This window comes from Euphorbia lathyris, chromosome 6 (assembly GCF_963576675.1).
Source record: "Euphorbia lathyris chromosome 6, ddEupLath1.1, whole genome shotgun sequence".
Lineage (NCBI taxonomy): Eukaryota > Viridiplantae > Streptophyta > Magnoliopsida > Malpighiales > Euphorbiaceae > Euphorbia > Euphorbia lathyris.
This window is the reverse complement of record NC_088915.1, coordinates 61059977-61086272: the sequence shown is the minus strand read 5'-3', so window position 1 is coordinate 61086272 and position 26296 is coordinate 61059977. Positions and strand designations below refer to the sequence as shown.

The 26296-nt window shown below is 35.2% G+C and overlaps 1 protein-coding gene across 4 annotated transcripts; it reads right to left on the bottom strand.

Annotated features, from left to right (window-relative positions):
- Nucleotides 1-11848: 11848 nt before the first annotated feature.
- Nucleotides 11849-20248, bottom strand: LOC136233164 (two-component response regulator ARR10-like). 4 transcript variants are annotated; one of them, XM_066022767.1, is made up of 9 exons: nucleotides 20187-20248; nucleotides 19989-20045; nucleotides 19072-19147; nucleotides 15659-16012; nucleotides 13963-14039; nucleotides 13841-13877; nucleotides 13565-13748; nucleotides 13157-13484; nucleotides 11850-12320 (listed from the first exon to the last, which is right to left on the bottom strand). In XM_066022767.1, exons 4-9 carry the CDS (start codon nucleotides 15990-15992, stop codon nucleotides 12198-12200), a joined length of 1083 nt encoding a protein of 360 aa, XP_065878839.1. In that variant the 5' UTR covers nucleotides 15993-16012; nucleotides 19072-19147; nucleotides 19989-20045; nucleotides 20187-20248; the 3' UTR covers nucleotides 11850-12197. The 4 variants fall into 4 exon arrangements, with proteins under 4 accessions (XP_065878840.1, XP_065878841.1, XP_065878839.1 ...); XM_066022768.1 differs by lacking the exon at nucleotides 20187-20248 and having other exon boundaries at nucleotides 11849-12320; nucleotides 15659-16096; nucleotides 19989-20180; XM_066022769.1 differs by lacking the exons at nucleotides 19989-20045; nucleotides 20187-20248 and adding an exon at nucleotides 19834-19852 and having other exon boundaries at nucleotides 11849-12320.
- Nucleotides 20249-26296: the final 6048 nt, after the last annotated feature.

The following is a 26296-nucleotide window of genomic DNA, read 5'->3' as shown; positions in this document are numbered from 1 at the left end:
TTATGCTGACATGCTTCATCCTGCTGTGTTGGATTGGATTCTTAGATAGGTCAATAGCGCTTTTGTTATCGCATTTGACTTCAATTGTTTCTGTTTTGACACCGTAATCCTCAAGCTATTGCTTGATCCATAGGACTTGGGCCACACAGCTTCCAGCAGCAATGTACTCAGCTTCAGTTGTAGACATGGCAACTGATGACTGCTTCTTGCCGAACCAAGACACTAGACAGCTTCCAAGAAAGTGACATCCTCCAGAAGTGCTCTTACGCTCTATCTTGTCCTGTCCATAGTCAGCATCAGTGTATCCAATGAGTGTGAAGTCATTTGAGTTTGGATACCACAAACCTGCATTAACTGAGCCCTGCAAATATCTAAAAATTCTTTTCACAGCTATAAGGTGTGATTCTCTGGGGTCAGCTTGATATCTTGCGCAATAGCATACTGAGTACTGAATGTCAGGTTTACTAGCAGTAAGATAGAGTAGAGAGCCAATCATACCTCGATATAACTTGCTTTCTACAGACTTACCTTTCTCGTCAGCACAGAGGACAGTATCAGTACCTATTGGGGTTGATATGGGCTTACATTCTTCCATATCGAACTTCTTCAACATTTCTTTGGCGTACTTAGACTGACTGATAAAGATGCCATTCTTCCCTTGCTTGATTTGAAGTCCAAGGAAGAAGTTGAGTTCGCCCATCATAGACATTTCGAACTCAGTTTGCATCTGTTTGCTAAATTCTTCGCACATAGATTCGTTAGTAGCACCAAATATTATATCATCTACGTAAATTTGTGCCAGCAGGGTATCTTTACCCTTTTTCTTAATGAATAAGGTTGTGTCAGCTTTGCCTCTGACATAGTTCCTGGTCAGCAGAAAATTGGTCAACCTCTCATACCAAGCACGAGGTGCTTGTTTCAGGCCATGCAGGGCCTTATTGAGTTTATAAACGTGGTTTGGAAACTTTGGATCTTCAAACCCAGGAGGCTGACTAACATATACCTCTTCGTTTATAAATCCATTAAGAAAAGCACTTTTGACATCCATTTGATATAGTTTGAAATTCATGTAACTAGCATAAGCACATAAAATACGTATAGCCTCTAACCTAGCTACGGGTGCAAAGGTCTCACCATAGTCAATGCCCTCTTGCTGACTATAGCCTTGGGCTACAAGTCGGGCTTTGTTTCTGACTACATTGCCTTGTTCATCTAGCTTATTTCTAAAGACCCACTTAGTTCCTATGGTCTTTTGATTCCTAGGTTTTGGTACTAAATACCATACCTCATTTCTTTTGAACTGATCAAGCTCCTCTTACATAGCATTGATCCAGTGTTCGTCGTGCTCAGCATCAGCAAAACTCTTTGGCTCATGAACTGAGATGAATGCAACATTGTTGAGATACTTTCTAAGCTGGTCTCTTGTCATCAGCTTGTTGTCAGTAGCATCAAGAATGGACTTCTCCGAATGTCCTCTTGGAATTTTGATTTCTTTGGGCAATGTTGAGTTGTTTGGAATAGGTGTTTCTACAATTTCTGCAGGAATAGGTTGGTCAGCAAAGGTAGTTTTGGGTTCGTGTTTACCTTTGGTCAGCCCTTGCACTGATGACTTAGAGGCTCCATTTTGGTCAGCGGAAGCTGAGCTTGGTTCATCTTCGGTAGACTGAGTTATCTTTCCTGCAGGGTCAGTTTCATCGAACTCGATATGGACAGACTCTTCTACAACTTGAGTTCGTTTATTATACACCCTATATGCTTTACTGTTAGTTGAGTACCCTAAAAAGATCGATTCGTCAGTTTTAGCATCAAATTTAGCAAGGTTATCTTTTATGTTGAGTATAATACATTTACACCCAAAGGAACGAAAGTAGCCAATATTGGGCTTCCGTCCTTTCCAAAGTTCATATGGGGTTTTCTTAAGAATAGGTCTAACTAAAGCCCTATTGAGTATATAGCATGATGTGTGGACAGCTTCACCCCAGAAATACTTTGGAAGCCTATTTTCGCTCAGCATTGTCCTAGCAATTTCGACAATTGTTCTGTTCTTTCTTTCAACAACCCCATTTTGTTGAGGTGTTCTAGGAGCAGAGAAATTGTGGTCAATAACACTGACTTCACAGAATTCATCAAACTGTTGGTTTTTGAATTCTCCGCCATTATCACTTCTAATATGAGCTACTCTTAGGTCTTTGTCATTTTCAAGCTTTTTAATTAATGTTGTGAACATCTCAACTGTTTCATCCTTGCTACTCAGCAAGATGATCCAAGTATACCGAGATAAATCATCTACAATGACTAAGGAAAATTTCTTACCGCCCAAGCTGAGTGGCTGGACAGGTCCGAAAAGGTCCAAATGTAGTAATTCCAATGGTCTCTTGGTTGAGACAATGTTTTTACTTTGAAAAGATTTTTTCGTTTGTTTACCTTGCTGACAAGCATTACATAATTGATCTTTCTCAAATTTCAATTTGGGCAATCCCTCAACTAGTTGCTTTCTAGCTAATTTGGCAAGGAGGTCCATGCTTACATGACCAAGTCTCCTATGCCATAGCCAGGAGTTATCCTCTTTAGACACTAAGCATATATTTTTGGAAAAATGTTTTTCTAAACTCAACATATATACATTGTCAACACGAGGGGCAGTTAAAATCAATTTATTTGTTTTTCCCTCGAGTATCCGACAATGAGTAGCATCAAATATAACCTATCTACCGCTGTCACACCTCTGAGCTACGCTCAATAGGTTGTATTTGAGACCCTTAACTAAGGAGACTGACTCAATATTGGGGTTACCTCCGATAGTACCTGAACCTACTATCTTCCCCTTTTTATTGTCTCCAAAGCTTACGTTTCCACCTCGTTTAAGCTCAAGTGTGATGAACTGAGTTTCATCACCAGTCATGTGCCTCGAGCATGCGCTATCAATATACCACAGTTTTGATTTCTCCATGCATCTCAAGCTTACCTGCATTTTAAACTATTCATATTTAGGTACCCAATTCTTTTTGGGTCCTCGTTGGTTAGCATAAACAGGTGTTATATCATGTTTTAATTTGTGACGACATATATTTATTGTGTGGCCAGCTTTACCACAGTAGTCATAAAATGTTACCCTTTTGGGGTGACTTTGTTTTTGGTCAGCAGCATTGTGCTGAGCATGCCAGCATACCTTGGTGGTATGACCTTTCTTTCCACAGAAGTCACATTGGACAGTCCGCTTCTTATACCAACACACATCTACTATGTGTCCTCTTTTCCCCCAACAGTCACACTGAGTGAACTGTCTACGCTGACCTGTACCTGAGTACTCAGCGTGGGATTTATTTTTAGTTGAACCTTTTGTTTGGTTCAGTAGGGTTGTGACATCCTTTCTCAGTTTCCTTGAATCTGATTGGACTTCCGAGACAAACTTGTGCATGATTTCCATGTTGTCATAAAAAGTTGAGTTGTCTTGGAGGAGATATTGGAGGTCACTCAGTTTGATCTCTTCAATCTCGTCACATCACCTGCTAAGTGCTTTTATTTTCTTGTTACACTTTTTAGTTAGTGTATAAAAATCACTCAGGGCGTTAACCATTTCATTTCTAAGCAAGAGTAGAGATGTTACATCATTGGAGTGTTCCTCTTGATCAGAACCGTCAGAGAGGTCAGCTTGCTCAGATTGAGTGTGGTCAGCAGCATCATCGGCCATGAAGCATATGTTTACTGACTCGGTGGCATCAGCTTCAGATGATGTTGACTCATCGCTGTCACTCCATGTGGCTACCATTGCCTTTTTGCTTCCCTTCTTTTCTTTCTTTAAGTTGGGACATCTTGACTTAATATGCCCAGTTTGATGGCACTCGAAGCATGTGACAGGCTTGGAGCTGTCCTTTTTATATCTGCTGTCACTAGGCTCAGCTTTGTACCTGTCACCTTTTTTGTATGGCCTCTTGCTGTTCCTATCGTTCTTTCTGAACAGCTTCTTCATTTTTCTTGTAAACATGGCCATCTCCTCATCATCTGATGAGTCAACTTCGGTTGAGTCAGCTTTTATGACAAGAGATTTCTGCTTCTTGTCTTCTGACTTTTCTTTTGCTTCGAAGTTTTTCATAGAGATCTCATGAGTCAGCAGAGATCCGATCAGCTCGTCGTATTTGTACGTGGTCAAGTCCTGAGCTTCTTCCACAGCTGTCTTCTTAGCTTGCCAGCTTTTGGGAAGACTTCTTAATATTTTCTTCACCTGTTCCTCTTTGGTGAAGTTCTTTCCAAGCCTCTTGAGCTTATTTATAATATTGGTGAACCTTGAGTTCATCTCCGAGATGTCTTCATTTTCATTCATCTCGAACAGCTCGTATAGTCTCATATGTTGGTTCACTTTGGACTCCTTGACCTTGCTTGTGCCTTCATAGGTCACCTCCAGCTTTTTCCATATCTCTTGTGCTGACTCGCAACCTGAAATCTTATTGTACTCTGCAGCATCTAGAGTACAGTGAAGCATATTGATAGCCGAAGCATTATTTTGTAATTTCTTAAGGTCATCTTCTGACCACTCAGTTTCACTTTTAACAACTTTCTCATCGTTAACAGTTTTATACGGCACATATGGGCCTTGAACTATTGCAAGCCATGCACTCATGTTTGTGGCTTGAATAAAGTTCTTCATCCTATTCTTTCAGAATGTATAATTAGATCCAAAGAATAGAGGAGGCCGACTAATTGATAATCCTTCAGGGAGTATCTGTGTTGTTTGGTTCCCTGGAAGGAAACGAGTGTTGTTCTCAGCCATTTATCGGGATCAGCTCAAGATAGTTATATCTTTGAGTAGTGAGCTATTAGGCTCTGATACCACTTGTTGGTCCCGTGTGATTAGTTCCAAGGGGGGGGGGGTTAGGAACTAATATAACTTTTTCGTTTTAATTATACTGACTTAATATAATTCTTTGAGTTTTACAACTCAGCTTTGGTCAGCACGGCCGAGTGAGGCGTAAGACAGTTTTAGTCAGATACTGACTAGAGCTGTTTTACTTGTGAGTTGGGAAATGACACTTTTGTGGTCAGCTTCCAACTCAGCACTCTGATTTACTCAGTGTCAGCTTAAACAATTTATATACTGAGTAAATATAACAAGCAACACATACAGATGTATATTGAGAGAGAGTTAGAAATTACTCAGCACGACTTATCCTGGTTCGGCCTCTCCGCCTACGTCCAGTCCCCAGAATCCCTCTGGGCTTTTTAAATCCAATACCGAGCTCTTTAAAGGTAGAGCACAAACCGTTTACAAGCCAGTTGAATATGCAAGAGTACCGTCCTCTATTCGTCTACTCAACTCCTACTAAGTGCTATAACCGAGCACCTAGATTTCTCTACCACTGAGTACTTAAAACCAAGTACTCAGCACTACACTCTCAATTTTACAATTGATACAGAATTGTTCTTTTTCAGACAAAGAACACTTTAGATGATTACAAAAATCACTCTAGCTTTTACAAAGAGATGGGAATTTGGTGTAAGATCTTTTTCTTGTTTTGGTGTGCTTTTGTATGTCTGCTTTTTCTCTTATAATTTTCGGCAAGGCATCCAAGAAGTGTACTTGTCCTTTTATAGTTGAGGTCTGAAGCAGAAATGATTTGAATCCAGAATTATCCGTTGGATTCAAACAGCTTTTTCATACGACATGTTCTGGTCAGCTTCAGATTTGCAGGCCAATCCTATCGTCTGAATTCCGCAGGTGCCAGGCTTGTCTTCTTCTTGCAGATTTGTCTTGTAGTGCAGGTTTCGTCATTTAGCCAACGGACATTTGACCCATGCATCTCGAAATTAACTTTTTGCGTAATTCCAAGGTTTCTATTATTGGTGCAAACAGTTGTCGGATCTTGTCTTTTAGCAAACGGATCATTGGTGCTGACTTAAAATTACTCCGCATGACTTTGATAACCGTTGTCTTTGATTATCGCCAATTCCGATGCTGAGTTGCCTTTCACTCAGCTTCCACGGTCAGCTTCGTTCTGCAAGATATAGTTCTGAAGAAGACTTCTCTTCTTTTATGCTGAGTTGCTCTTTCCTCAGCTTCATTTGTAAGCTTCGGTTCTGAAGAAGATTTTCCTTTTTTCGTACTGAGTTATTCTTTACTCAGCCCGTGTTATGTTATCATGCTGACTATGTTCTATCTAACTTGATTCATGTTCTTATAAATATTTTTATACTTAACATTGAACAAACGCATTAGTACAATTAAATCAAAACACTTAAATTTAATTGTCTTAATCATGGATTAACTTAAATAATTTTGTCAAATCAAAATCATGTTGGAAAGGTGTTTCAACATCCTTGTCCTCATCTTTTGGTATGTTCTTCTCCCCGTATCTCCTATGGGCTGACGATGCTTGAGGGGAGGTTGCTTTCCACTTTCGACTCTTTATTCCGAGTGACGTAGTGGCCTTTCTCTAGAAGCCTCAAAATCCTCTCATCGTCTGGACAGACTATATGATCTAGACCGCCTTTTCCTTGAAGACCGGCTTCGCGCGTACCTTCTAGAAGGCCTAGATGGTCGATCACTAGATTATTCAGTGTTGTTTTGATTATTCTGTATGATCTTTTTTTCCTTTTTCAGTTTCTCCTTTAATCCGGCCATCTCTGTTGTGTGTGCTTCCCTAATGCCATTCATCTCTTTTTGAATTTCCCCTAGATTTTGGCAGAATTGACCAATGATTCATCAACTAACCTTTTGATACAGATCGGTTTCGGAACGGGTTAGTTTTAATCGTAAACTAACAAAGATGTTTTTCTCTAGCTAAACTAGAAGGAGTGAATCCCGGGTTTTATGGACTAAATCTATAGGAATAGTAAAATCCTCATTGTTGAAGGTGAAAACCTTAACAAGCTTCTTGAAGAAGATGATAAATTGTATTGATAAAAGTTAAGGAGTTACAAAGAAAGAGATGAATTTATATCATCTAAAACCTGATTGCCAAATTACAATAAAGGGTAAAGAATATAACTAATTAAAAATAACAAGATAAGGGAAAATTGGGTTAAATATAAAGGGGTGGCATAGGTGTAAATATAGGAGTGGTAGAGTTGTAATTAGGGAGTGACAAAGGTGTAAATAAGGAGTGGCAGGATTGTAATTAAGGAGGAAGCTGGAGTAAGGGGCAAGCTCATTAAAATGAATCCACGCGGAGCGTGCCTAATTCCAAGCCCCGCGTGGATTGGTCTCTGGACTTTTCTCCGGAACAATCTTGCATTCACGCAGAGCGTGCTTTCCCCCAAGCGGAGCGTGCTCAAATCCAAGCCCCGCGTGGATTGGTCTCTGGACTTTCCTCCGGAACAACCTTCCTTCACGCGGATGCTTTCATTCACGCGGGGCGTGCCTGAGCTGCTGTGTGGCACTATTTTAGCCTCTTTACTCGCTTGTTGCTCGTGCTTGGTTCTTCCTCCGACTTCCCTCGTCCGAACCTTTGGTATTGAGGCTCTAACTGTCCCTTGTGTCTAGATTTTGGTTCAGATTCTTCCCTATCTTCTCTATGGATTTAAGATCGGATAGGCCTGTCGTGATTGTGATTCCCTGTTGGAAACATTTTTTTTTTAAAGTTTATGTGTTCGTTCTTTCTACGCTCACGCACCAATGATAACTTTGTCTCTGAAGCACCATTCGTGTCCTTCATTTTACCTATAAGATAGAACAGACAGTCAGAGAGGAGCTGAAGTCCGACAAACCCTCACTGATGCCTAAGTAAGCAAGGGTTTAAATAAGGGTTGAAGGTAATAGAGTATTGTGAAGTAGTGATGTTAACGTACCTGTCTATTTATAGTGTTTCGCCGAATCTCTCTTCTTTTAGGAATCCTTTTTCTAAGAGAAGTCTTCCTTTAGGAGAGGTCTTCTACTAGGAGACGTCTTCTAGATGATCTCGTCTAACTGACAAGAGGGTTTCTTTGATGAAAAGCGGTTCTGGGAATAAGTCTGTTGGATCGGAAGGCCCTTGGTATAACATGTGGCCATTGGATCCGAAGGCTCTTGATGCTCCACGAATCGCTATTTTATTTTCAACGGTATCAACTAACATTTCATGTGGTCAATCTAAAAGTGAAACAGAGAAAAGAAGAAGAAAGGATTTCAATATATCGACATTGCTGATAAAATATCAGCTATTTATACAATAAACCCTAAGGCTAATTACAATATAACTCCTTCAACTATTTTATTCTCTAACACCCCCTCCTCAAGATGAAATACTTTTCATCTTGTCTTTCACAACTGTGTTGTTACTGGGTTTATTTCCATCTGCAGTAAAAGAAGATGAAATGTCAACACTTTGATACAAATGCATTTGATTCAAGGCTGAAGCCATCTGAGCTCCTGTAAGAGGCTTTGTGAACAAATCAGCAAGCTGATTAGCCGAAGTAATATACGGAGTATATAGAAATCCTGTTTCCATATATTGTCGAACAAAATGACAGTCGATTTCCACGTGCTTCATCTTCTCGTGGAAAACAGGATTGGCTGCTATATATATGGCTGCTTGACTGTCACAAAACAATGTGATTGGTAATTGAGGTGCAATATGAAATTCAGCCAACAAATACGTCAACCATTTCAATTCACAAGATGTAATTGACATAGCTCTGTATTCTGCTTCTGCAGAACTTTTGCTAACTGGCCCTTGTTTCTTTGATTTCCAAGACACAAGGCAATCTCCAATAAACACACAATAGCCTGTCATCGATCGTCTAGTAACTGAACACCTACCCCAATCTGAATCACAATAGCCTCTCATTTGAGATAAATCAGAATTGTCTGTGTAATACAAACCCATCGTAACGGTGCCCTTCAAATATTTCACGACATGCCTGGCTGCCTCCATTTGGATACAAGTAGGAATACTCATGAACTGGCTTAATTGTTGTGTAGCAAAAGCAATATCAGGCCTGGTAAAGCCTAAATATAACAATCTCCCAACTAATCTTCTATAGCTCTCTGGTTTTTCATAGGCAGGAGATTCTTCATCTAGCTTTAACCCTGTGGGAAAAGGATTATCAACACTGTGAGCTTCACTCAAACCAGCATCCTTGATCAAATCCCTTATATATTTAGACTGTGAAATAAACAACCCTCTATCAGACCTGGCCAATTCAACACCAAGGAAATTTTTTGCCTCCCCCATATCCTTTATAGTAAAACTAGCATCCAAAGCTTTTTTAACTTCTTCAATTAGCATGATGGAAGTGCCAGTGATTAACACATCATCCACATAGACTATAAGTGCCAAAAAATTCCCATCTTCAGTTTGTTTGGTAAACAAACAATAATCATGAACAGACTTCACAAATCCCAACTGTAAAAGCTTTTCTGAAAAAGCTTTGTTCCATTGTCTTCCGGCTTGCTTCAAGCCGTACAAGGACTTATCAAGCCTACAAACAAGGTTACAATTAGAGTTGATATACCCCTCTGGTGGCTGTATATATAGTTCTTCTTCAATAGAACCATGCAAATACGCGTTGTTGATGTCAATCTGCTGTATTGGCCAACCATTCGTAGTTGCCACTGCAAGAAACACCCTTACTGTTGTGATTTTAGTGACAGGAGAATAGCTATCATGATAATCTACACCAATTTGCTGATCATAACCTCGAGCAACTAATCTTGCTTTGTACCGAGCAACTGATCCATCAAGGGCATATTTAATCTTAAAAATCCACCTGGAAGTAATTATACGTTTACCAAGCGGCAATTGCACCATTGTCCAGGTTTTGTTTTTCTCCAAGGCTGAAATCTTTTCTGCCATAGCTTTCTCCCATTGAGGTTGCCCTTTTGCTTCTTTATAACTTCTTGGTTCATTCTCTTTACTCATAGAAACCAAAGAAGCTTGATAATGATCGCTGTATTGAATAATATTGTCATCATGAATCACTTGATTGACAACAAAATCTTGTAACCACGAAGGTTTTTGAGTGACCCTGGTAGATCGTCTTGCTGTAATTTCATTTGCAACAACTGGCATATTGTGATTAGTTGTCGGTGAGTCAATTCTGGTAATTGCTGATGAAGGAATTTGTAGTAGTTTACTAACTGACATCAAATTGTATTTGAATTTGGGAACATAAAGCACATTCAATAATTTGAAATTCTCAGCAAATAATACTTCTCCTTGATGACTGACTATTTGAGCCTCACCAGTTGGTAAAAATACTCTCTTAGGGACATCTAATTTGACTATATTCCGTAATAAACCAGCATTATAAGTCATATGAGTTGTTGCTCCTGAATCAATTATCCATTCATCAATGCTAAGAGAACTTAAGCCAGAACTGTTACCTGCACATGCCCCTGCAAATGCTGAAAACTCTTGTGGAAGATAGTCCTGTGTTGTTTTCCCTTTGAGTATCCTCTGTACTTCTCTCTGCACTAGTTCTTGTACAGATTCTTTCTTAGCAGAACTTCCTTCACCTTCTTCAAAATCATCTACTGGAGAAAGCTCTTGTTGCTCATAAGACATATGTGCCTGATGATTAACTGGAGCTGGACCTGTAACTCTCTTTCCTTTAAACCAATCAGGATATCCTTTAATACGGAAACACTCACTCTTCTCATGTCCTCCTTTCCTGCAATAAGAACAAAATTTCTCCTCCTTGCTTTTCACCGAGGAATTACCTCGATTACCGTAATTGCCACCATTATTAGTACGATTGACATTTCCAGTTTTTTGATTGCTGAAATTTCGATTTCCAGTTGTTAAATTCACAAAATCATTATGAATAGAAGCAATGGAATTAGGATTTCTCTGCTTTTCGATACGTATAAGCATCGAATAAGCTCTGTTAACTGGAGGTAGATGATCCATCAACAATATTTGATCTCTCACATGATCAAACTCTGGATTTAATCCAGATAAAAATTGCATAAGTTGCTCTTCCTGGACCTGTTCCTGTACTAATTTCCTTGCCTCACAAGAACAAGCAATTGGAGGCTTCACAATAGCATATTCATCCCACATTCGTTTCATTTTATTGAAGAAATCAACCAGAGACATACCTCCTTGATTCAAGCTACAGATCTCTCGACGCAATTGAAAAATCAATGGTCCATTACTCTCGCCATATCGTTCCTCCAGTTCCGTCCATAATTTTCTGGCTGTTGGTGCATACAAGAACACATCGGCTAAATCTCTGGACATCGCATTTATAATCCAGGAAAAAACAAGATCGTTCTCCCATTTCCACTTCTTGTATGCATCTGAGGTCTTATCTGCTGGTTCTTCATCTTGAAGTATATGATTTGACTTGCGTTTGGCGCTCAGAGCGAGCAACATCGATCTCCGCCATGGTATGTAATTAGATCCATTCAAAATCGTGCTGACAATAACAAGTCCGGGATTATCATTGCTATTGTTGACAGTTGATGAATTCGAGTTTGAATTCATCATTGAATCGCCTTCTCCTTCTCTGGAATCTGAATCGCGATTGTTAGTGGAATCGCTACTCTCAGATCTCCCTTCAGGTTCACTCAAATCTTCTTCTCGTATATTCTGACTGGAATTCAACGCATCAACATACGATTTGCGCTTTCTAGTCATGAGAAATCTTTGTGATGATCATCAAAGGATCTGCCATTGTTGCTCTGATACCATAAAAGTGAAACAGAGAAAAGAAGAAGAAAGGATTTCAATATATCGACATTGCTGATAAAATATCAGCTATTTATACAATAAACCCTAAGGCTAATTACAATATAACTCCTTCAACTATTTTATTCTCTAACACAATCAGTAGTTACATTGTTCAACAATCATTTAGATTTTTATACTAGTAAATGTTAAAATTCACAAACTTTTATTTCCAGTTTTAAAAGTCTAGATACCATCATATTAGATACATCAGTAAAGCTAAAGTTAAGATGGTCCATAAATATATTTTGTCCCATGTTTCAGTTTGGCGTTGACATGGACATAAAAAGAAAAAAGAAAAATCCAAATTAGCCCGAGGCTTAATCCAGAAGTGATTCATTAATTAGAAGAAAAAGGAAAGAAAAGCACAAGATAATAGTAGTGGTGAAAAAGGCTGAAAGCCAAGTACTTAAAAAGATCTGACTCCCTATGCTATATATGATATATCAGTCAGATATTCTTAAGTACTCAGCCAGCCTCACACTCTCCTTCTGTTCTTCATTGTTTCAGTATACAACTTTTGTTTTTTGAATATTTTCTTCATTAAGAAAGTTAAAGTGAAAGTTTAGTGCTAATTTCGTTTGTCTTATTGTCCTCCATTCTTACTCTTTGGTTCAGTCCCAGCTGCATATCACCCAACCAATCTTTCCCCTTCGATTCTTTTTCTTTATTCAACTGCAATATATATAGATATTAGTATCACAATTAATAAAAATACTATCTTTCCATTAATATTACCTATTCATTTGAACTTTTGGATTAAATGAATTATCAGCACAATATTACATCTTCTTAGATAAAGAAATCAATGACTCAATGACTAAAAGCATCTTGAGACACTTGATCTTCTAGATTACAGTGGATTCACTTATGGATATTTATTTCAATACATTTGAACTCTCATTACTTTGATGACATTCAAATCAAATGCTTAGTTCATATCAGATAATTTTGTTAGTCAAAAATTAAAACTTATACAAAATGAAAAGTTTACGCAATTGTATAAAGTTTAACTTTTGACCAACAGAAAGATCAGCAATTCTATAATACATTTTTTTTAGATAAGGTATTAAAATAATCTCAAGATTTGATTTTTAGGAAGTGCCAATTTAGTCCCAAATTTTGTTATAGTCTCATGTAGTGCAAAATAACACTATTTTAGCTTTAGGGTTTGTGAAATGGTAGAATTATAGCATCATGGGTTAACTACAGGTATGTTTGAGGTGTCAAGTTCCATTATCTTGGGCTTGCAGGGTGTACAACATGACTCATCCCACCATGTGTTTATTAATTCCACACATTATTAAGGTCATCTGTACTTCAACCCTTAATCGTTTGGTTCAAGAGGCACGGATACCATATCATATAACCAATTGAACTAAAAGTTCAAACCGGTAGTTAAACCAGATCTTATATTGATGTCTGCAGGTTAATGTAATCCAATTTCCAAGGCCAAAGAGTAATTAGATGGAAAGTGTGTCTAATATAATAAAAGTTATTGTAAATGTTACCTGAAGCCGAAATGGAGGATCATATGTTGGTTTGAAGGAATTGAAATCTGTGAGAGAGTCATGGGAGTTAAAAAAAGATTGGTTGATGATGTTGTTTCGTACATGATCTCCATGACCATTTGGGTTCCAGTAGCCATTAGTAGGGGCAGATAATATTGGTGTTTGAGGTTTCCATCGATTTTGAAGTAATTGTAGAGGAGGCCATCTCTTTTGCTCAAGAAAACAACTTGGTCTCAGAGGACCTATTCTCATTGTTGTATCAAGTCCTTGTCCATCCACATTATCTTTGCTTCTCAAACTACTGTATTCTCTCTCACCACAATTCCACCTGCAATTTCATATGATCATCTCATTTCATCCAATACTTCAAATTAACTCTATTTCTCATAACATAATAGTAATACTTACAATGAGAAGCTTCCTTTGATATTATAATTGGATGGTCTTTGGGATATGGAAGAATTGAAATGATTTCCACTTGTCAAAACGATTCCACCATTTTCCATTTTGAAGTGGTGTTGTGGATTCGATGTAAACATTCCTCCATTAATGCCATCTCTTCTATGTATTGATCTATAACTTCTCCCTAAAACTGTAAAACAAAATTCAACTTTCTTTCTGTGAATTGCATTTTGAAAAACTGAAGGATCGTGAGAGAGATTATATGGTTAAAAAGAAAATCACCTTGTCCAGCGTCATCAAGCTTCTTACTTCGGTACATCTATAATGAGGAAAATTAAATTAGAAAACCAAAAGGGAAAAGTAAAATATATAGATGAAACCCTAATATATATATGTATACATACCTGCAAATGACTCTTTACATGGGCAATGCTGAGTCCTCGAACATTCATCAGTTGAAGAACTAACTTCGGAGTTGCTCCTTTTTCAAAATAGTAATAATATTTAAATGAAAACATTCATTAACATGCTATCTAATTCAATATGAATATAATTAAAAGGATAAGGTAACAAGTTCATCTGACAGTAAAAAATAATAATTTTATCCCTAACATTTATAATCGTGTATTTTTAGATACAACAGAGGTTAAATCAATTTCAAATATTATCAACAAAACTTACTTTCTAGTAATGAAGTATATCTTCACCGCACACATGTGTGTCATGTTATCGCTAATCAATAATATATATATATATATATATAAACATGTAAAATAAAGTTAAAAAATTAAATTAAAAAATTAATTATGTGTTCTACACATGTTGAACAAAAAAATATAATCCAAATATTACCAGAGTTTAAAGTATTTATCTCAAAATCTATTATGAAAACCACACCAAGTAACGCTACTTTGTAAAAAACAAAGTAACCATAGCGAACACCTTTTTTTTTTACTATTTCTTATCTAGTCCAACATGTCAACTATAAAATTGCATAATTTTATACGTGATGGATAAAATTGAACTTTACAGTCAACGTTAGAGATATTTAATACCTTATACCGTAATTAAATAATCAAAATAGATTAATTACACTTATGGTTCTCCAAGTATGGAAAATAGAACATTATTTCCATAATTTTTAATAGAGTAAATAATTTATTAGTACTCACCGTTTTACTTAACACACTGTTTAGTCTTTCTATTTTGAAAAACACATTATAAGGTTCCTATCTTTTATTAATATTAACCATTTGGTCATTCTGTATATTTTTTTTAGATTTTAACCATTATATTTGGTATAAAAAGACAGACAGAAAATAACAGAGTAACATGGTTATTTTATATCGTACTATGATTGTCGGAAAGCTAAGATATGTTCGGTTAAAAATTTAAAAAAAATAGATAGAAGGACCATAGAGTTAATATTGATAAAAGATAGAAACCTTATAATGTGTTTTTTAAAATATGAGAACAACAGTGTGTTAGGAAAAAAAAATAGACTAATAAATTATTTACCCTTTTTAATAGTAGTGTATATATATTACCTCTTCAAATATGATTTCACTCGTCTTTCTTTTTACCCAGATTCAAGCAAATAATAGCTGCCGGAGATGACACGTGAGAGAAACTTAACCTTTTTTTTTAAATGCCAACTCATCAACATCTAACAGAATATGTAGAGTTTTTATATTAAGCACCCGATCTTCTGTGTCACTCGGATGACCCACAATTCACATTTGGACACGTGTGTGGTGACCCCACGTAATAATTAAAATAGTGCGACCTTTTATAATAATTGTGGATACATATTATACGCGTCAAAAATATGTATGTGAGGTCATCTATTTGACATGAAAAACCAAGTGCTTCTAATAATTTACCGAATGCGTGACAAAATTTTCTTTAGGTGGATCCCACGTGTCATTTTTTGTTACAGTATTTTCTGGAATCCAGGCAGAAGTACGAGGAATTGTGATGAATTTTACATTAAGATATTAAGATTTTTGGTAATAACCAACCAAATTTCTAATATTTGGAGAACCATGAATTTAAGTAACCCTAATTCAAGCTATAATGAAATTGTATAGTAGAACATACTTTCCTGTCCTCCTAGTCTTTCAACAGCATGGACAAATGAAAGATGAAGATCAGGAGTCCACCGGAGGCGAGGCATTTTCGATCTTACATATTGTCGAACACTGTTCCGGCGTTCGTTTTTATCAGTTGATGAATTATTATTAGCAGATGAACTTCCTTCTGTTCTACTCTTATTCTCATCATCATCATCATCATCATCATCTTGTTCATCATCTTCTTCTTGACTGCTTGCTTCTTCATTCAAATCAAAACATGAACATTTTTGAGATGACAGTAAAGAAGTGTTTTCTGCTTGTTCCTCACTCCCATTGCTCGTCATCCCCAATTCTTCCATCAATACTTGTTAATGGTTTTCTGTCCATTTCTCACATTTCAGTGCAAAATAGGAATTTAATTTCTTGCAATGATTGCACATTTTTAATTCCATGCATATGTATCCTTGCCAAAAAAAAAAAAATTATGATGCCACAAAAAAAAAAAAAAAAACTGTGAACTTAATTTTCTTCCCATATTTGGTCCCTACTATTTATTGATTTTCCTCAAGTTGGTGAATATAATAATAATAATAATTTTCGCATACCACTACATGAAAGATGATTAGTGTAAGGAAAAAAAATACATGTTATATTAATTGATTTGTTAAAACTATTACTTCCCAAGTATCATAAAAATTTTCAAAATAGTAATATAAAATTGAAGAAACATATCTTTTGAATTGGGTAAAAATGACATATATCTATGTATAATAATATAAATAATTATTTTAAATTTATCTATTAATTTAAATTTATAAATTAAATAGTTTCTTAACATGATATCAGACGGTTTTAAAGTAAATTCAAATTGTTGAGAATTAAAATTCTGATAATTACTATTGAAAAATAAAATTTATTCTTAAAGTTTACCTATAATTTAAATTTTTAAATCAATTGATTTCATGCTATGATCAGAACTTCAAGAATAAGTAGCATTTATGTGCAAATGCTAAAAGATAGTGTATAAGAGTTATGCTTAGAACTGTCCCATTAATTTGAGTTTTTGATTAAAGGTTCCATAATAATTTCTTAGGTAAATTACATTCATGATCCCTTAACTTTGCCCTTATTTTTATTATGGCTCTAGAACTTTAAAATCGAATATTATAACCCTGAATTTTGTACTCTACTAATATAATAACTCATTTTATTGTTAACCAACAAAATAAATAGTCACAACCTCAAAATGTAAAAATTTAAGAATGGAAGTTGTTTATAACGGAACTACCATTTTCGATTTTCCAAATCATGATTTACGAAGCTTGTCTATCTCCTAACCAAATTCCAGAGATTAACATAAATGATGTTGTTGAATCTTAACTATCAATTTAAGTACATGGTATCTCAGCCTCTTTGGCCAAGTGATCAAGAGTTCAAATCCTGACAAATCTCATTTGCTGATATAATTGAAGGACATAGTAATATTGGCATGTGTTGTGCCTTTAATTATCAATTTAAACTTCTAGCTAACTGGTTTCATGATCGAGAGTTTGAATCCCAACAATCTCATTAATTGATGAAATTAAAAACACATGGTAAGATGAACATGCGTTGTACACGCTGGTTTAAGCTTTTAGGCCTTTTTAAACAAAGTGGTCGAGAGTTTGAATCCTGACAAACTCATTAATTTGTAAAATTAAAAACACATCATAAGATAGACATGTGTTGTGCACGCTTCAAGCCCATGGGGTAGGGGCTGAAAATGAGCCGAGCGGTTCATGAGCGGCTCGGTGGCTACCGATAAAAGCTCGCTTGGCTCCTCTCGGTTTATAAACGAGCCACTCGCAAACAAGATTTAGAGGCTCGATTCATAAATGAGCCGAGTTTGAGCATAACAAAGTTTTAGTCAAAACCTCATTAGTAGGGTCAGTTATAGGTTCGTGAACAAGTTTATGAATAAGGATAGAAGCTCATGAATATTGCCCATTCTAAAATTCATTTATTTTATATTGTATTAAAATATAAGTTATTTTAGGAAGATGAGGAAGAGATTTAGGATTTTTTTTTTGTCCCGAACCATCAAATCATTTCATATCTTCATCACATTCACTTCTCCTTCTCCTCCTCCTCCTCCTCCTCTTTTCATTTCCGCCTCACTCTCCTCACACTATTTTTTATTTAATGATTAAAAAGAGATTTTCAATATTTATGCGTGTAAAATTATATTATACCATTTATTAAACATGCTATTATTTCCTCCGCGAATACAATAAATGAGCTTATTCATGAATATGCTTAACGAGCTGCTCGTGAACAAAAGAAACGAGCTGCTTGGAAGCAAGCTCGTGAACAAGATAAACGAGTTTATTCATGAATATGCTTAACGAGCATCTCGTAAACAAATGAGCTTCTAAACGAGCCGAAATCAATCACAAATTTAAGCTCAAATCAAGCTCGAGCTCATTAACATTATGACGAGCCAAGACCAAAGCTCAACTCGGTTTGACTTGATTACAAGCCTACTAGGAGGCATTCATATGTGGGGTGGATTAGAGATTAATATTAAAAATGTTGTCGGGTCTTAACTATTAGCTTAAACTTTTAGTTGAATCAGATTACTAACATCAAACACACCTAATTAACCTCAAAACTGAAACATTTAAAAATTAAAGTTTTTTAGAATACTATTTTCATCAGATCAATATGGTATTGAAGTTTTCATCTTCATTATGAGATTTATGAATCATAATGTTGGATTTTGAAGTTTATAGATCATAACGAAAAGTAAGGATAAAGTTGAGAGAAGATAGCCATAATTTACCCAAAATTCTTCATCATATTCTTCATTATAAGACAGCTAGATGATAATAGGTACTACTAATTAATATAGGCTGCTAAATATTTCTGTCGAAGCCTTAATTTCACACGAAATACTTCAGCCACTCATATAAATGGAGGCAACTAAAATTAAATATTTTAGTTAAAAATTAATTAGATATAGAGAAAATATTCATTTTGCTCTATATATGTACAATTCATTTTATATATATTCAAGACTGAAGTCTACAGGTGGAGGATTGGTTGTTTATTACATGATTAATAATAAGATATATAAATTTTTGTAATATTTATAGTTCAAAGAACCAACTAAGAAGTTGTAAAAAATAATAATAATAATAATAATAGTTCAAAGAACCAACTATTTAATCTAAGAGACTCTTAACCATCTCAAAAACTAAGTGACAGACCTAACCATCAGAAATTATAATAAAAAATATTATTAGATCTTAACTATCAACTTAAGTTTATCTTAACTATCAACTTAAACTTTTGTGTTAAATAGTCCGTATCAAAGCCTTTTTAGACCAAATAGTTGAGGATAGAATGTATCAAGGTAAGAAAAAAACATAGAAGTGTTTGTATGGTTTAGCTACTTACCTGATGATTTCAATGCTTTGAAGACAAATTATATAGCCAACTTTGCATTTCTGTATTCATGATCTTCTGTGTATACCTGCACAGTTAACATATATAAATACCCAAAAAAAAAATCTGATCACAAACCATATACAGATACTTTTAATTACTTCTAATAAAATTAGCTAGATTATATTATCTACCCCCAAAAAAAAAACCTAGCTGTTCAATTTTCCATTCATATGAGCAAATGTTAATATATGGGTTGGTAATTGTTCTTATTCTTTATTCTTTGTCAACAAAAGTGGATATTGAAATTGAAAAATCTACCCCTATAAGCATATTAGCTAGCCATAGGTACAAATAATTCTGGTAAAATAAGAATGAAAAAGGATAAAGAAATTTAGATCAAATTTGGGAGCTTCTGTTATACTGTAATATACCTGAGTAATTAAAAGTGAGATGCATGCTATTTCTTAAAAGATGATTGGTGTTGAAAAATAAACGTCTAGAAATAACATCAATTGATTAATCAGATGTATTGATCGGGAAGTATTATAGAATTTCTCTTCAATGGGTTGCTGGAATCAAAGTACTAGTGTATGTGAAAAAAACTGATAGATAAAAAATTATCATTTTTTGCAAACATTTTTAGCCAAAATAAGTCTCTTGAAACTCCAGTATAACCCAGAAAAGGATGAGGAAGAAGAATTAAAATTAGGCTGTAAGAATCTAAGATCGATGATGCAGAAATGAAGAAAAAGATTCCAACAAAACACTTACCAAAAATGAATTTCTGAGAAACACAAAACACAAGATAAATCATCTGACATGATTGTATGCATAGAAACAAGACTGAGATCTTGAACTTCAATTGAAATGAATAAATAGGGCAAGAAATTTGAAGAACATGAAATTAATTTTGCAAGAATACAAACCATATGATGAAGATCATGAAGATTATGCTAGGATCATAGATCGTCCTTCGAAGCAGCCTGCAGAAAGAAAGGAGAAAAACTTTTGTTGCTTGGTTTTGAGGATGTTTTTGTACTGATAAACTTTTAAGTAATCAAAGTAGAGATATTGTAAGAGTTTGATGGTTAAAATTAAAAAAAGTAATTAAGGGTTGTATTTACGATGCAATTATGGGTACAGAAAAGATGCAAGTGTTGGAGAATCATGTGACCACTTAACCCTTTTCTTTCTTTCTCTCCTCTCGTGATTATCTTTATTCTTTGACCTATGTTTCACACTCCTCTCATTGTTAATCCCCATTAAACTATTACTTTTTCTTAACCCAACTTCATTTCCTTAATTTTTTCTATAATACTACTTTCATTATCTCAAAAAGCAGAAATTCTATTGTAGACGAGATCAATACTGGTCACTCCACTCGGATGATGTCACATCAACAGTTGGATTGACGTGACATTATCTAAGACTGGTTCCGATCCATTGTATTCACATCCTCTAAAAGATGACCGTGAAAATAAAAGTCAACTCGTTAATTTTTTTTTTCTCCTTAAACCAAAACGACGCCATTTTAACCTAAACTAACGTAAACAAAAAGTGGTGATTTCTGTCGGTTAGGGTTATCCGACTACACCTCCCAATCTTCGCCTCTAGCCCTTAAGCTTGAAGTAGTGTATAGCCAAAGGCCAAACTCCTCGGCCACTATAGATTGAAAAAAAAAAGAAACAAAAAAAAAAAGAAATTTTTATCAAAACTTATCATTAAAAGTAATCGTTTAATCGAAAAGCTTAAATTGATAGGTAATGCTTAAAAATAGTTTTTATTATTATATTCGTACATGCATGCTCTATGTTGGAATTGAATCGTATATAACACAAATTCATCTTACTATATCTTAAAAGTTCATCAATAAATCAAAAAATAAATTTGATTTATTATTTTCGATCTACAATAGAATGAGAATCACCGCAGTTAATACACTTTAATCTATTATCTTTCCCAATGTTTTATCATAACTATTGCAAAAATTTAAAATACTCACGGAGTACGGTAATTTTTAAAAATAATGAGTAAAAAGGTTATCCTTAACTTCTTTTAGTATATAATAAAAAAAAAATGAATATCTTTTCTATAATTAAGGGAGTTATATTCTACAATTTATCCATTGCAATGCCACTATGTCTACTAACTTGTGCTAAAGATTAATTAACAAAAGATTTAAAGTCTTGATAACTCTAATACCTTATTTAGAAAGCAATTAAATTATGTAAAAGTTTAAACTAATTAATCAATAATAAGAATTAGGAAAAAATTTGTTCTCTCTACCAAATTTTAAATATATATGTTATCTCAAATAAAAGAGGGACCATTCATATCATCAACCCACCCATCAATTTCTTCTTACCTAAACAAAGACTTTCTTCCCATGTCAATATCACTATTTTTTTTCTTTCTTCTAATTTCTTCTGTCCCTAAGTTCTTGTATATAGTACCTGCTTTTATTTCATTTTTCTAGTGCATGTGGTTCTATAAATTCATTCATATAGGATGCATTATTCCAATTAAAAAAAGAAATAAAGTCGTTGAAGAAAATACTATGGAATTATATGTGGGGCTTATTTATACAATATATATCAAAGAATTTAGTCAATTTTGGTGGGACATTTACATTCAAATAAAGTGGCATTCCATCCTTTTTCCAACCATAGACTTCTGTTTTGGAAAATTTATATGACAAAAATTAATAAAATTTATGTTGGTTCAATCATAGATCCATAAGCATTTGACAATTTTGATTTCTTTTAAATCAAATGTGCTGTGTTCAAACACCTTGACCTAAAGAAATTTAAATACGTATACATTTATATAGATGTCATGAAATGTCGGAGATTAATATAAGATATATGATTGTTCCTTAACTATTAGCTCGAGCTTTTAGTTCAATCGGTTCCATGAAATGGTATCAGAGTCAGTGTGACCAAGTGGTCCTGGATTCGATTCCTGACATCTCTATTTGTTGAATTATTTAAACTACAGATTGATGAAGTCCAAAAGAAGATTTTTTATTATCATGAGTCACAGCTGGAGACTTAAGTTGTCAAACTCCAACAAGAATTTATACTGTATAAATCTTAATAAAAGTTTAGGTTTAGGTGTAAATCATTGTACTGTCAAAACTTATTTTTTTGGTCCTTCCTGCACATGGATCGACAGAGAATCAAATTAAGGATATGGATCAACAAAATAGCAGTCTTAAAATATCATTTGTGATAAGATTAGTTTAATCCTTCTGTACGTTCACTCGATTAGACTAACAAATAGTTAAGAATATAAGAATATATATTAAGAGTGAAATGATATAATCTCTTATAGAGTTTATATTGATTTAGAGTTTATATTGATTGAGCTACCGATAAATTGTTACAACCAATGTAATTTGGATTACAAATAGTTACAGACTAAGTATTAATAACTAAAATACTATTTAATATGTACGGTTATCACTTCCTCTCAAATTGATGGTGGTTCAACCATTAACTTGCTTCGTAACAGAAGGAATCGGGCCTTTGAAAGAGGCTTCGTGAGCAAATCGATAGTTTGGTCCGACATAGGAATATAGCACACACGATGTTCCTTTTTAGCAACTTTGTTTCTGACAAAATGAAAATCAAGTTCAAAGTGTTTAGAATGGTCATGAAACATCGGATTTTGATGTCAAGTATGTTGCTCCTCAATTATCACACCACAACATTGGACATCAAGGCAAAGAATAGCCAATTGTATGCATTAGCATGTGAAGACAAGTAACTTCTAATGCAATGTGAGTGCTCGATACTCTGCTTCCACTGGTCACTAAGAAATAGTTCGTTGTTTCCTTGAATTCCACGAAACAAGGTTCGATCCTACAAAAAAAAAAACCATAATCGGAGATGGATTTGCAATCATCCAAATCTCCACCCCAATCCGCATCATCAAAGCCAATTATTTCAAAAGAAATCCCTTTACAAAACTGAACACCATGACTGGGTGTTGACGAGGTAACACAATATTATCTTTACTGCACCACCGGAGCCATGTGGACCAGTCAAATGAGGCATTCTTACATGCATGAAGCGTCATGATTAGTGGAATCACAAGTGTAGTCATTGTTACCATTTCTGACCCTAACATTGATTGACTCCACATGGATCTCTACTCATATTTAAGGAGCACAACCTAGCTCTCCAATAAATATAAGACATAGAGTACACAAAGGTATTCTATTCATCCTTATCTATCAGCTAACCTTTTATAATACTCAATAGCTACTGTCATCACTGAATCAGGCATCGGAGTGGGGTCTCTGGTTCCTAGTCATTTTTTGATCATATATCAGACATCTAAGGGACTCCTCAAGCTCAACTCAGATTTCCTCACATCAAATCGGTGTAGTGAGCGTGGATCTAAAAAATTTACGCAATGACTAAATTTAATTGTTTCATAATCCCACCATCCTTTGACATTCCTTTTACGTCCGCTCTGATAGCAAGGAATAGAGCCTTGGTGGATGCAAACAACAACATAATAGAACCTCTCCTGGACACCTTAGAGTTAGACTAACAAATAGAGGCATGTTTAGATTCTATAGATCTAGGGCAGCAAAAGTTCATGGATGGGATAACCAAGCAACTCATTTACAACCTAGGTTCAGTCTAAGAGTCGATTGACATCCTTAGGGCTGAACATGCTTCGAAAGTAAAGGTTGTTATAGCAGAGTTTAAGCAGGCGAGAGAAGAAAATAAGCGCTATAATAGGAAAGACTACATTGCCTGCTCAACCAGACACCACATCGTCTGTACTTGCCAACGAAAAAGAGATCTATCCTTAGACTCTCGCCAAGATGCAACTTTGAGCAGATCGAAGGGAAAAGCGCATGGCCCATATCGCCAAAATTTCCATTATTCAAAAACACCACCTCATAAACATCGCCACTATTCTGATGGGTTCAAATCCCGCAAGTGTAAAAAAACACTTGGCAAAACTCTACTGAATCTCATTACCAAGACGAGAACCATATCAAAGCTTTGGGTCCAAGATCTAACGATTGACGGTTACCCAAATAGGATAAAAAAATTTGGAGATGGTGAAACCCTCTTTGCTAAGGAAGAAATGTACAATCTTATCCATAGAACGCTTCAAAATTGCATGGTAGAAGCGAGAATCGACTACAGGATTCCTGAAATAATAGATACTAGCACACCACCTTGCAAAGACATTATGGATAAACCTATTGTTGAGCGATTTCCGCAAGAGCACGGTTTCGCTTGTAGTAATAAAAAGATATCGATCCCACAGGGAACGCTTTTTAACGAAAACTTATTTTAATTCAGTTTGATTCACGTTTTATGTTTATAATATGGAAAATCGTTAATTGAATTTTGGTTTTGTGATTGAATTAATAAGAATCAGATTAGAATATGTAGAATGTTAGGAATAAATGTATTCGTTTTGCATTAAGCAAAGAAAATAACTTTAAACTTTGTATAAATTATAAAAATGTAATAATGTAAACTCCTTTAATTAAAAGGCCTTGAACCGCAGACAATCCTCCTACGGTCGGGTTAGATTGCTACCTTAACCAAATTCATTCTTACTTCCGGTAAGCCGACTTAACGATATGATCATATCGTCCTTAAGAATGAATTTTCCCAAGTGTTCAACAAAGTTTTCTTGTAAAGATATTGAATTCAACTACGTTTTAATGAAAACACCAGAACTCACTTCGGATCATTTACCATAAGTGCTACATAAAAATTTATTGAATTGCATGAACTTTATTAGATGAAGTATGAATTTGATACAAGTTTACAGAGAACAAGAAGCATGGAAGCTTTCGTTGACTTTCAAGTGAACGGGTCGTCAATCCTTTCCTCGAACCTCGATTAGAGTTTGTCAGGCTCCTGTGTCGAATCCTCTACTTATTCTTCTCGCTGAATCTTCGGAATAGAGACGAGTACTTCTACTACCAAAATGTAAAATAATATAAACAGTTCTTAATCTAAATCTAAATGCTACTGTGTATGTAATTATTGATTAAACAACTTGTGTACGACAAGATGCCTTTTACAAAAATGAAATCTAATCTCTGACTCATTTCTGAATCAGAGTTTCTGCATAAACTATGCACTAATCTTACAAATCTACTCTCCTTCCTTCAATTCTGAATAAACTCTTTATTTATAGATGTTGAAGAGTCGTGATTGAAGTGTCGTGCTCGTTGTGAAGGGTCGTATCATCTGCGAAGAAACGTTTCTATCCACCCGAACGAACGCGTTTCTTGGAATTTAAACATGTGAATGTGGTGCTGCAAGGATTTCTGATCTTACCGAGAATGGGGAACTAATTTTTGGTCTTCGAAACAAAGGAGAGAGGCGCCAGAATTTAGCGTGTCACGACCGAGAATTTGGGATTCTCGGTCGCGACCCATAATTCTTTACCGAGAATTTGGATTCTCTACCGTTTCTGACTTCGTTCTCGTCTTCCTCGTATCGGTGTGCTGATTTCTTAGTCTTTTAGCTCCTAACTTAGGGTTTTTCCTTCGTTTTTGACCTCTTTTCGTTCCTATTTTGGATTTTACCAAATATTTAGGTACCTTGCATGAAAGAAACATATTCGGACGTAAAAGTATTCTAAATAGATATAAACAGCTCAAATTCATAGCAAAACTGATGTAAATATTAATGATATTTTAGGTATATTTTGAGCTTACCACCTATGCCCAGAGGATTCAAATATCCCACATTAAAGGAGTATGATGGACTGACAGATCCTATCTTGCATGCCAAGAATTTCTGAAGGTCCTTAGAAACAACCACTATTATGGATGCACTTATGTCCATACTCTTCCCTACAACACTCAAGGATGCTGCGAAGTATTAGTATTAGCAAATCCTCCCTAGATCAATTTCGACGTTCAATCAACTGGAAAATGAGTTTGCCGAACATTTCATCACATCCATCCTAAAGAGTAAAACCATATAGAACCTAAACTACTTAGTGTTGGAGCCCCACAAAATCTTTAGGAATATGTCAAAATGTTTTAGAAGATGGTGATTCAAATTTTCCAGCAAAATGTAGATGGAGCTATAAAGGCCATACCTTCTAACTACCGAAGCGAGGAGTTGTAGAAAGAACTTACAACCTGAAGGCCTAAAAAATTTCCTAATCTCATATGACGTGCCAGGGACTTTGTGAAATAGGATGATCATTGCTTAAATCCCTTGTTAAATATAGG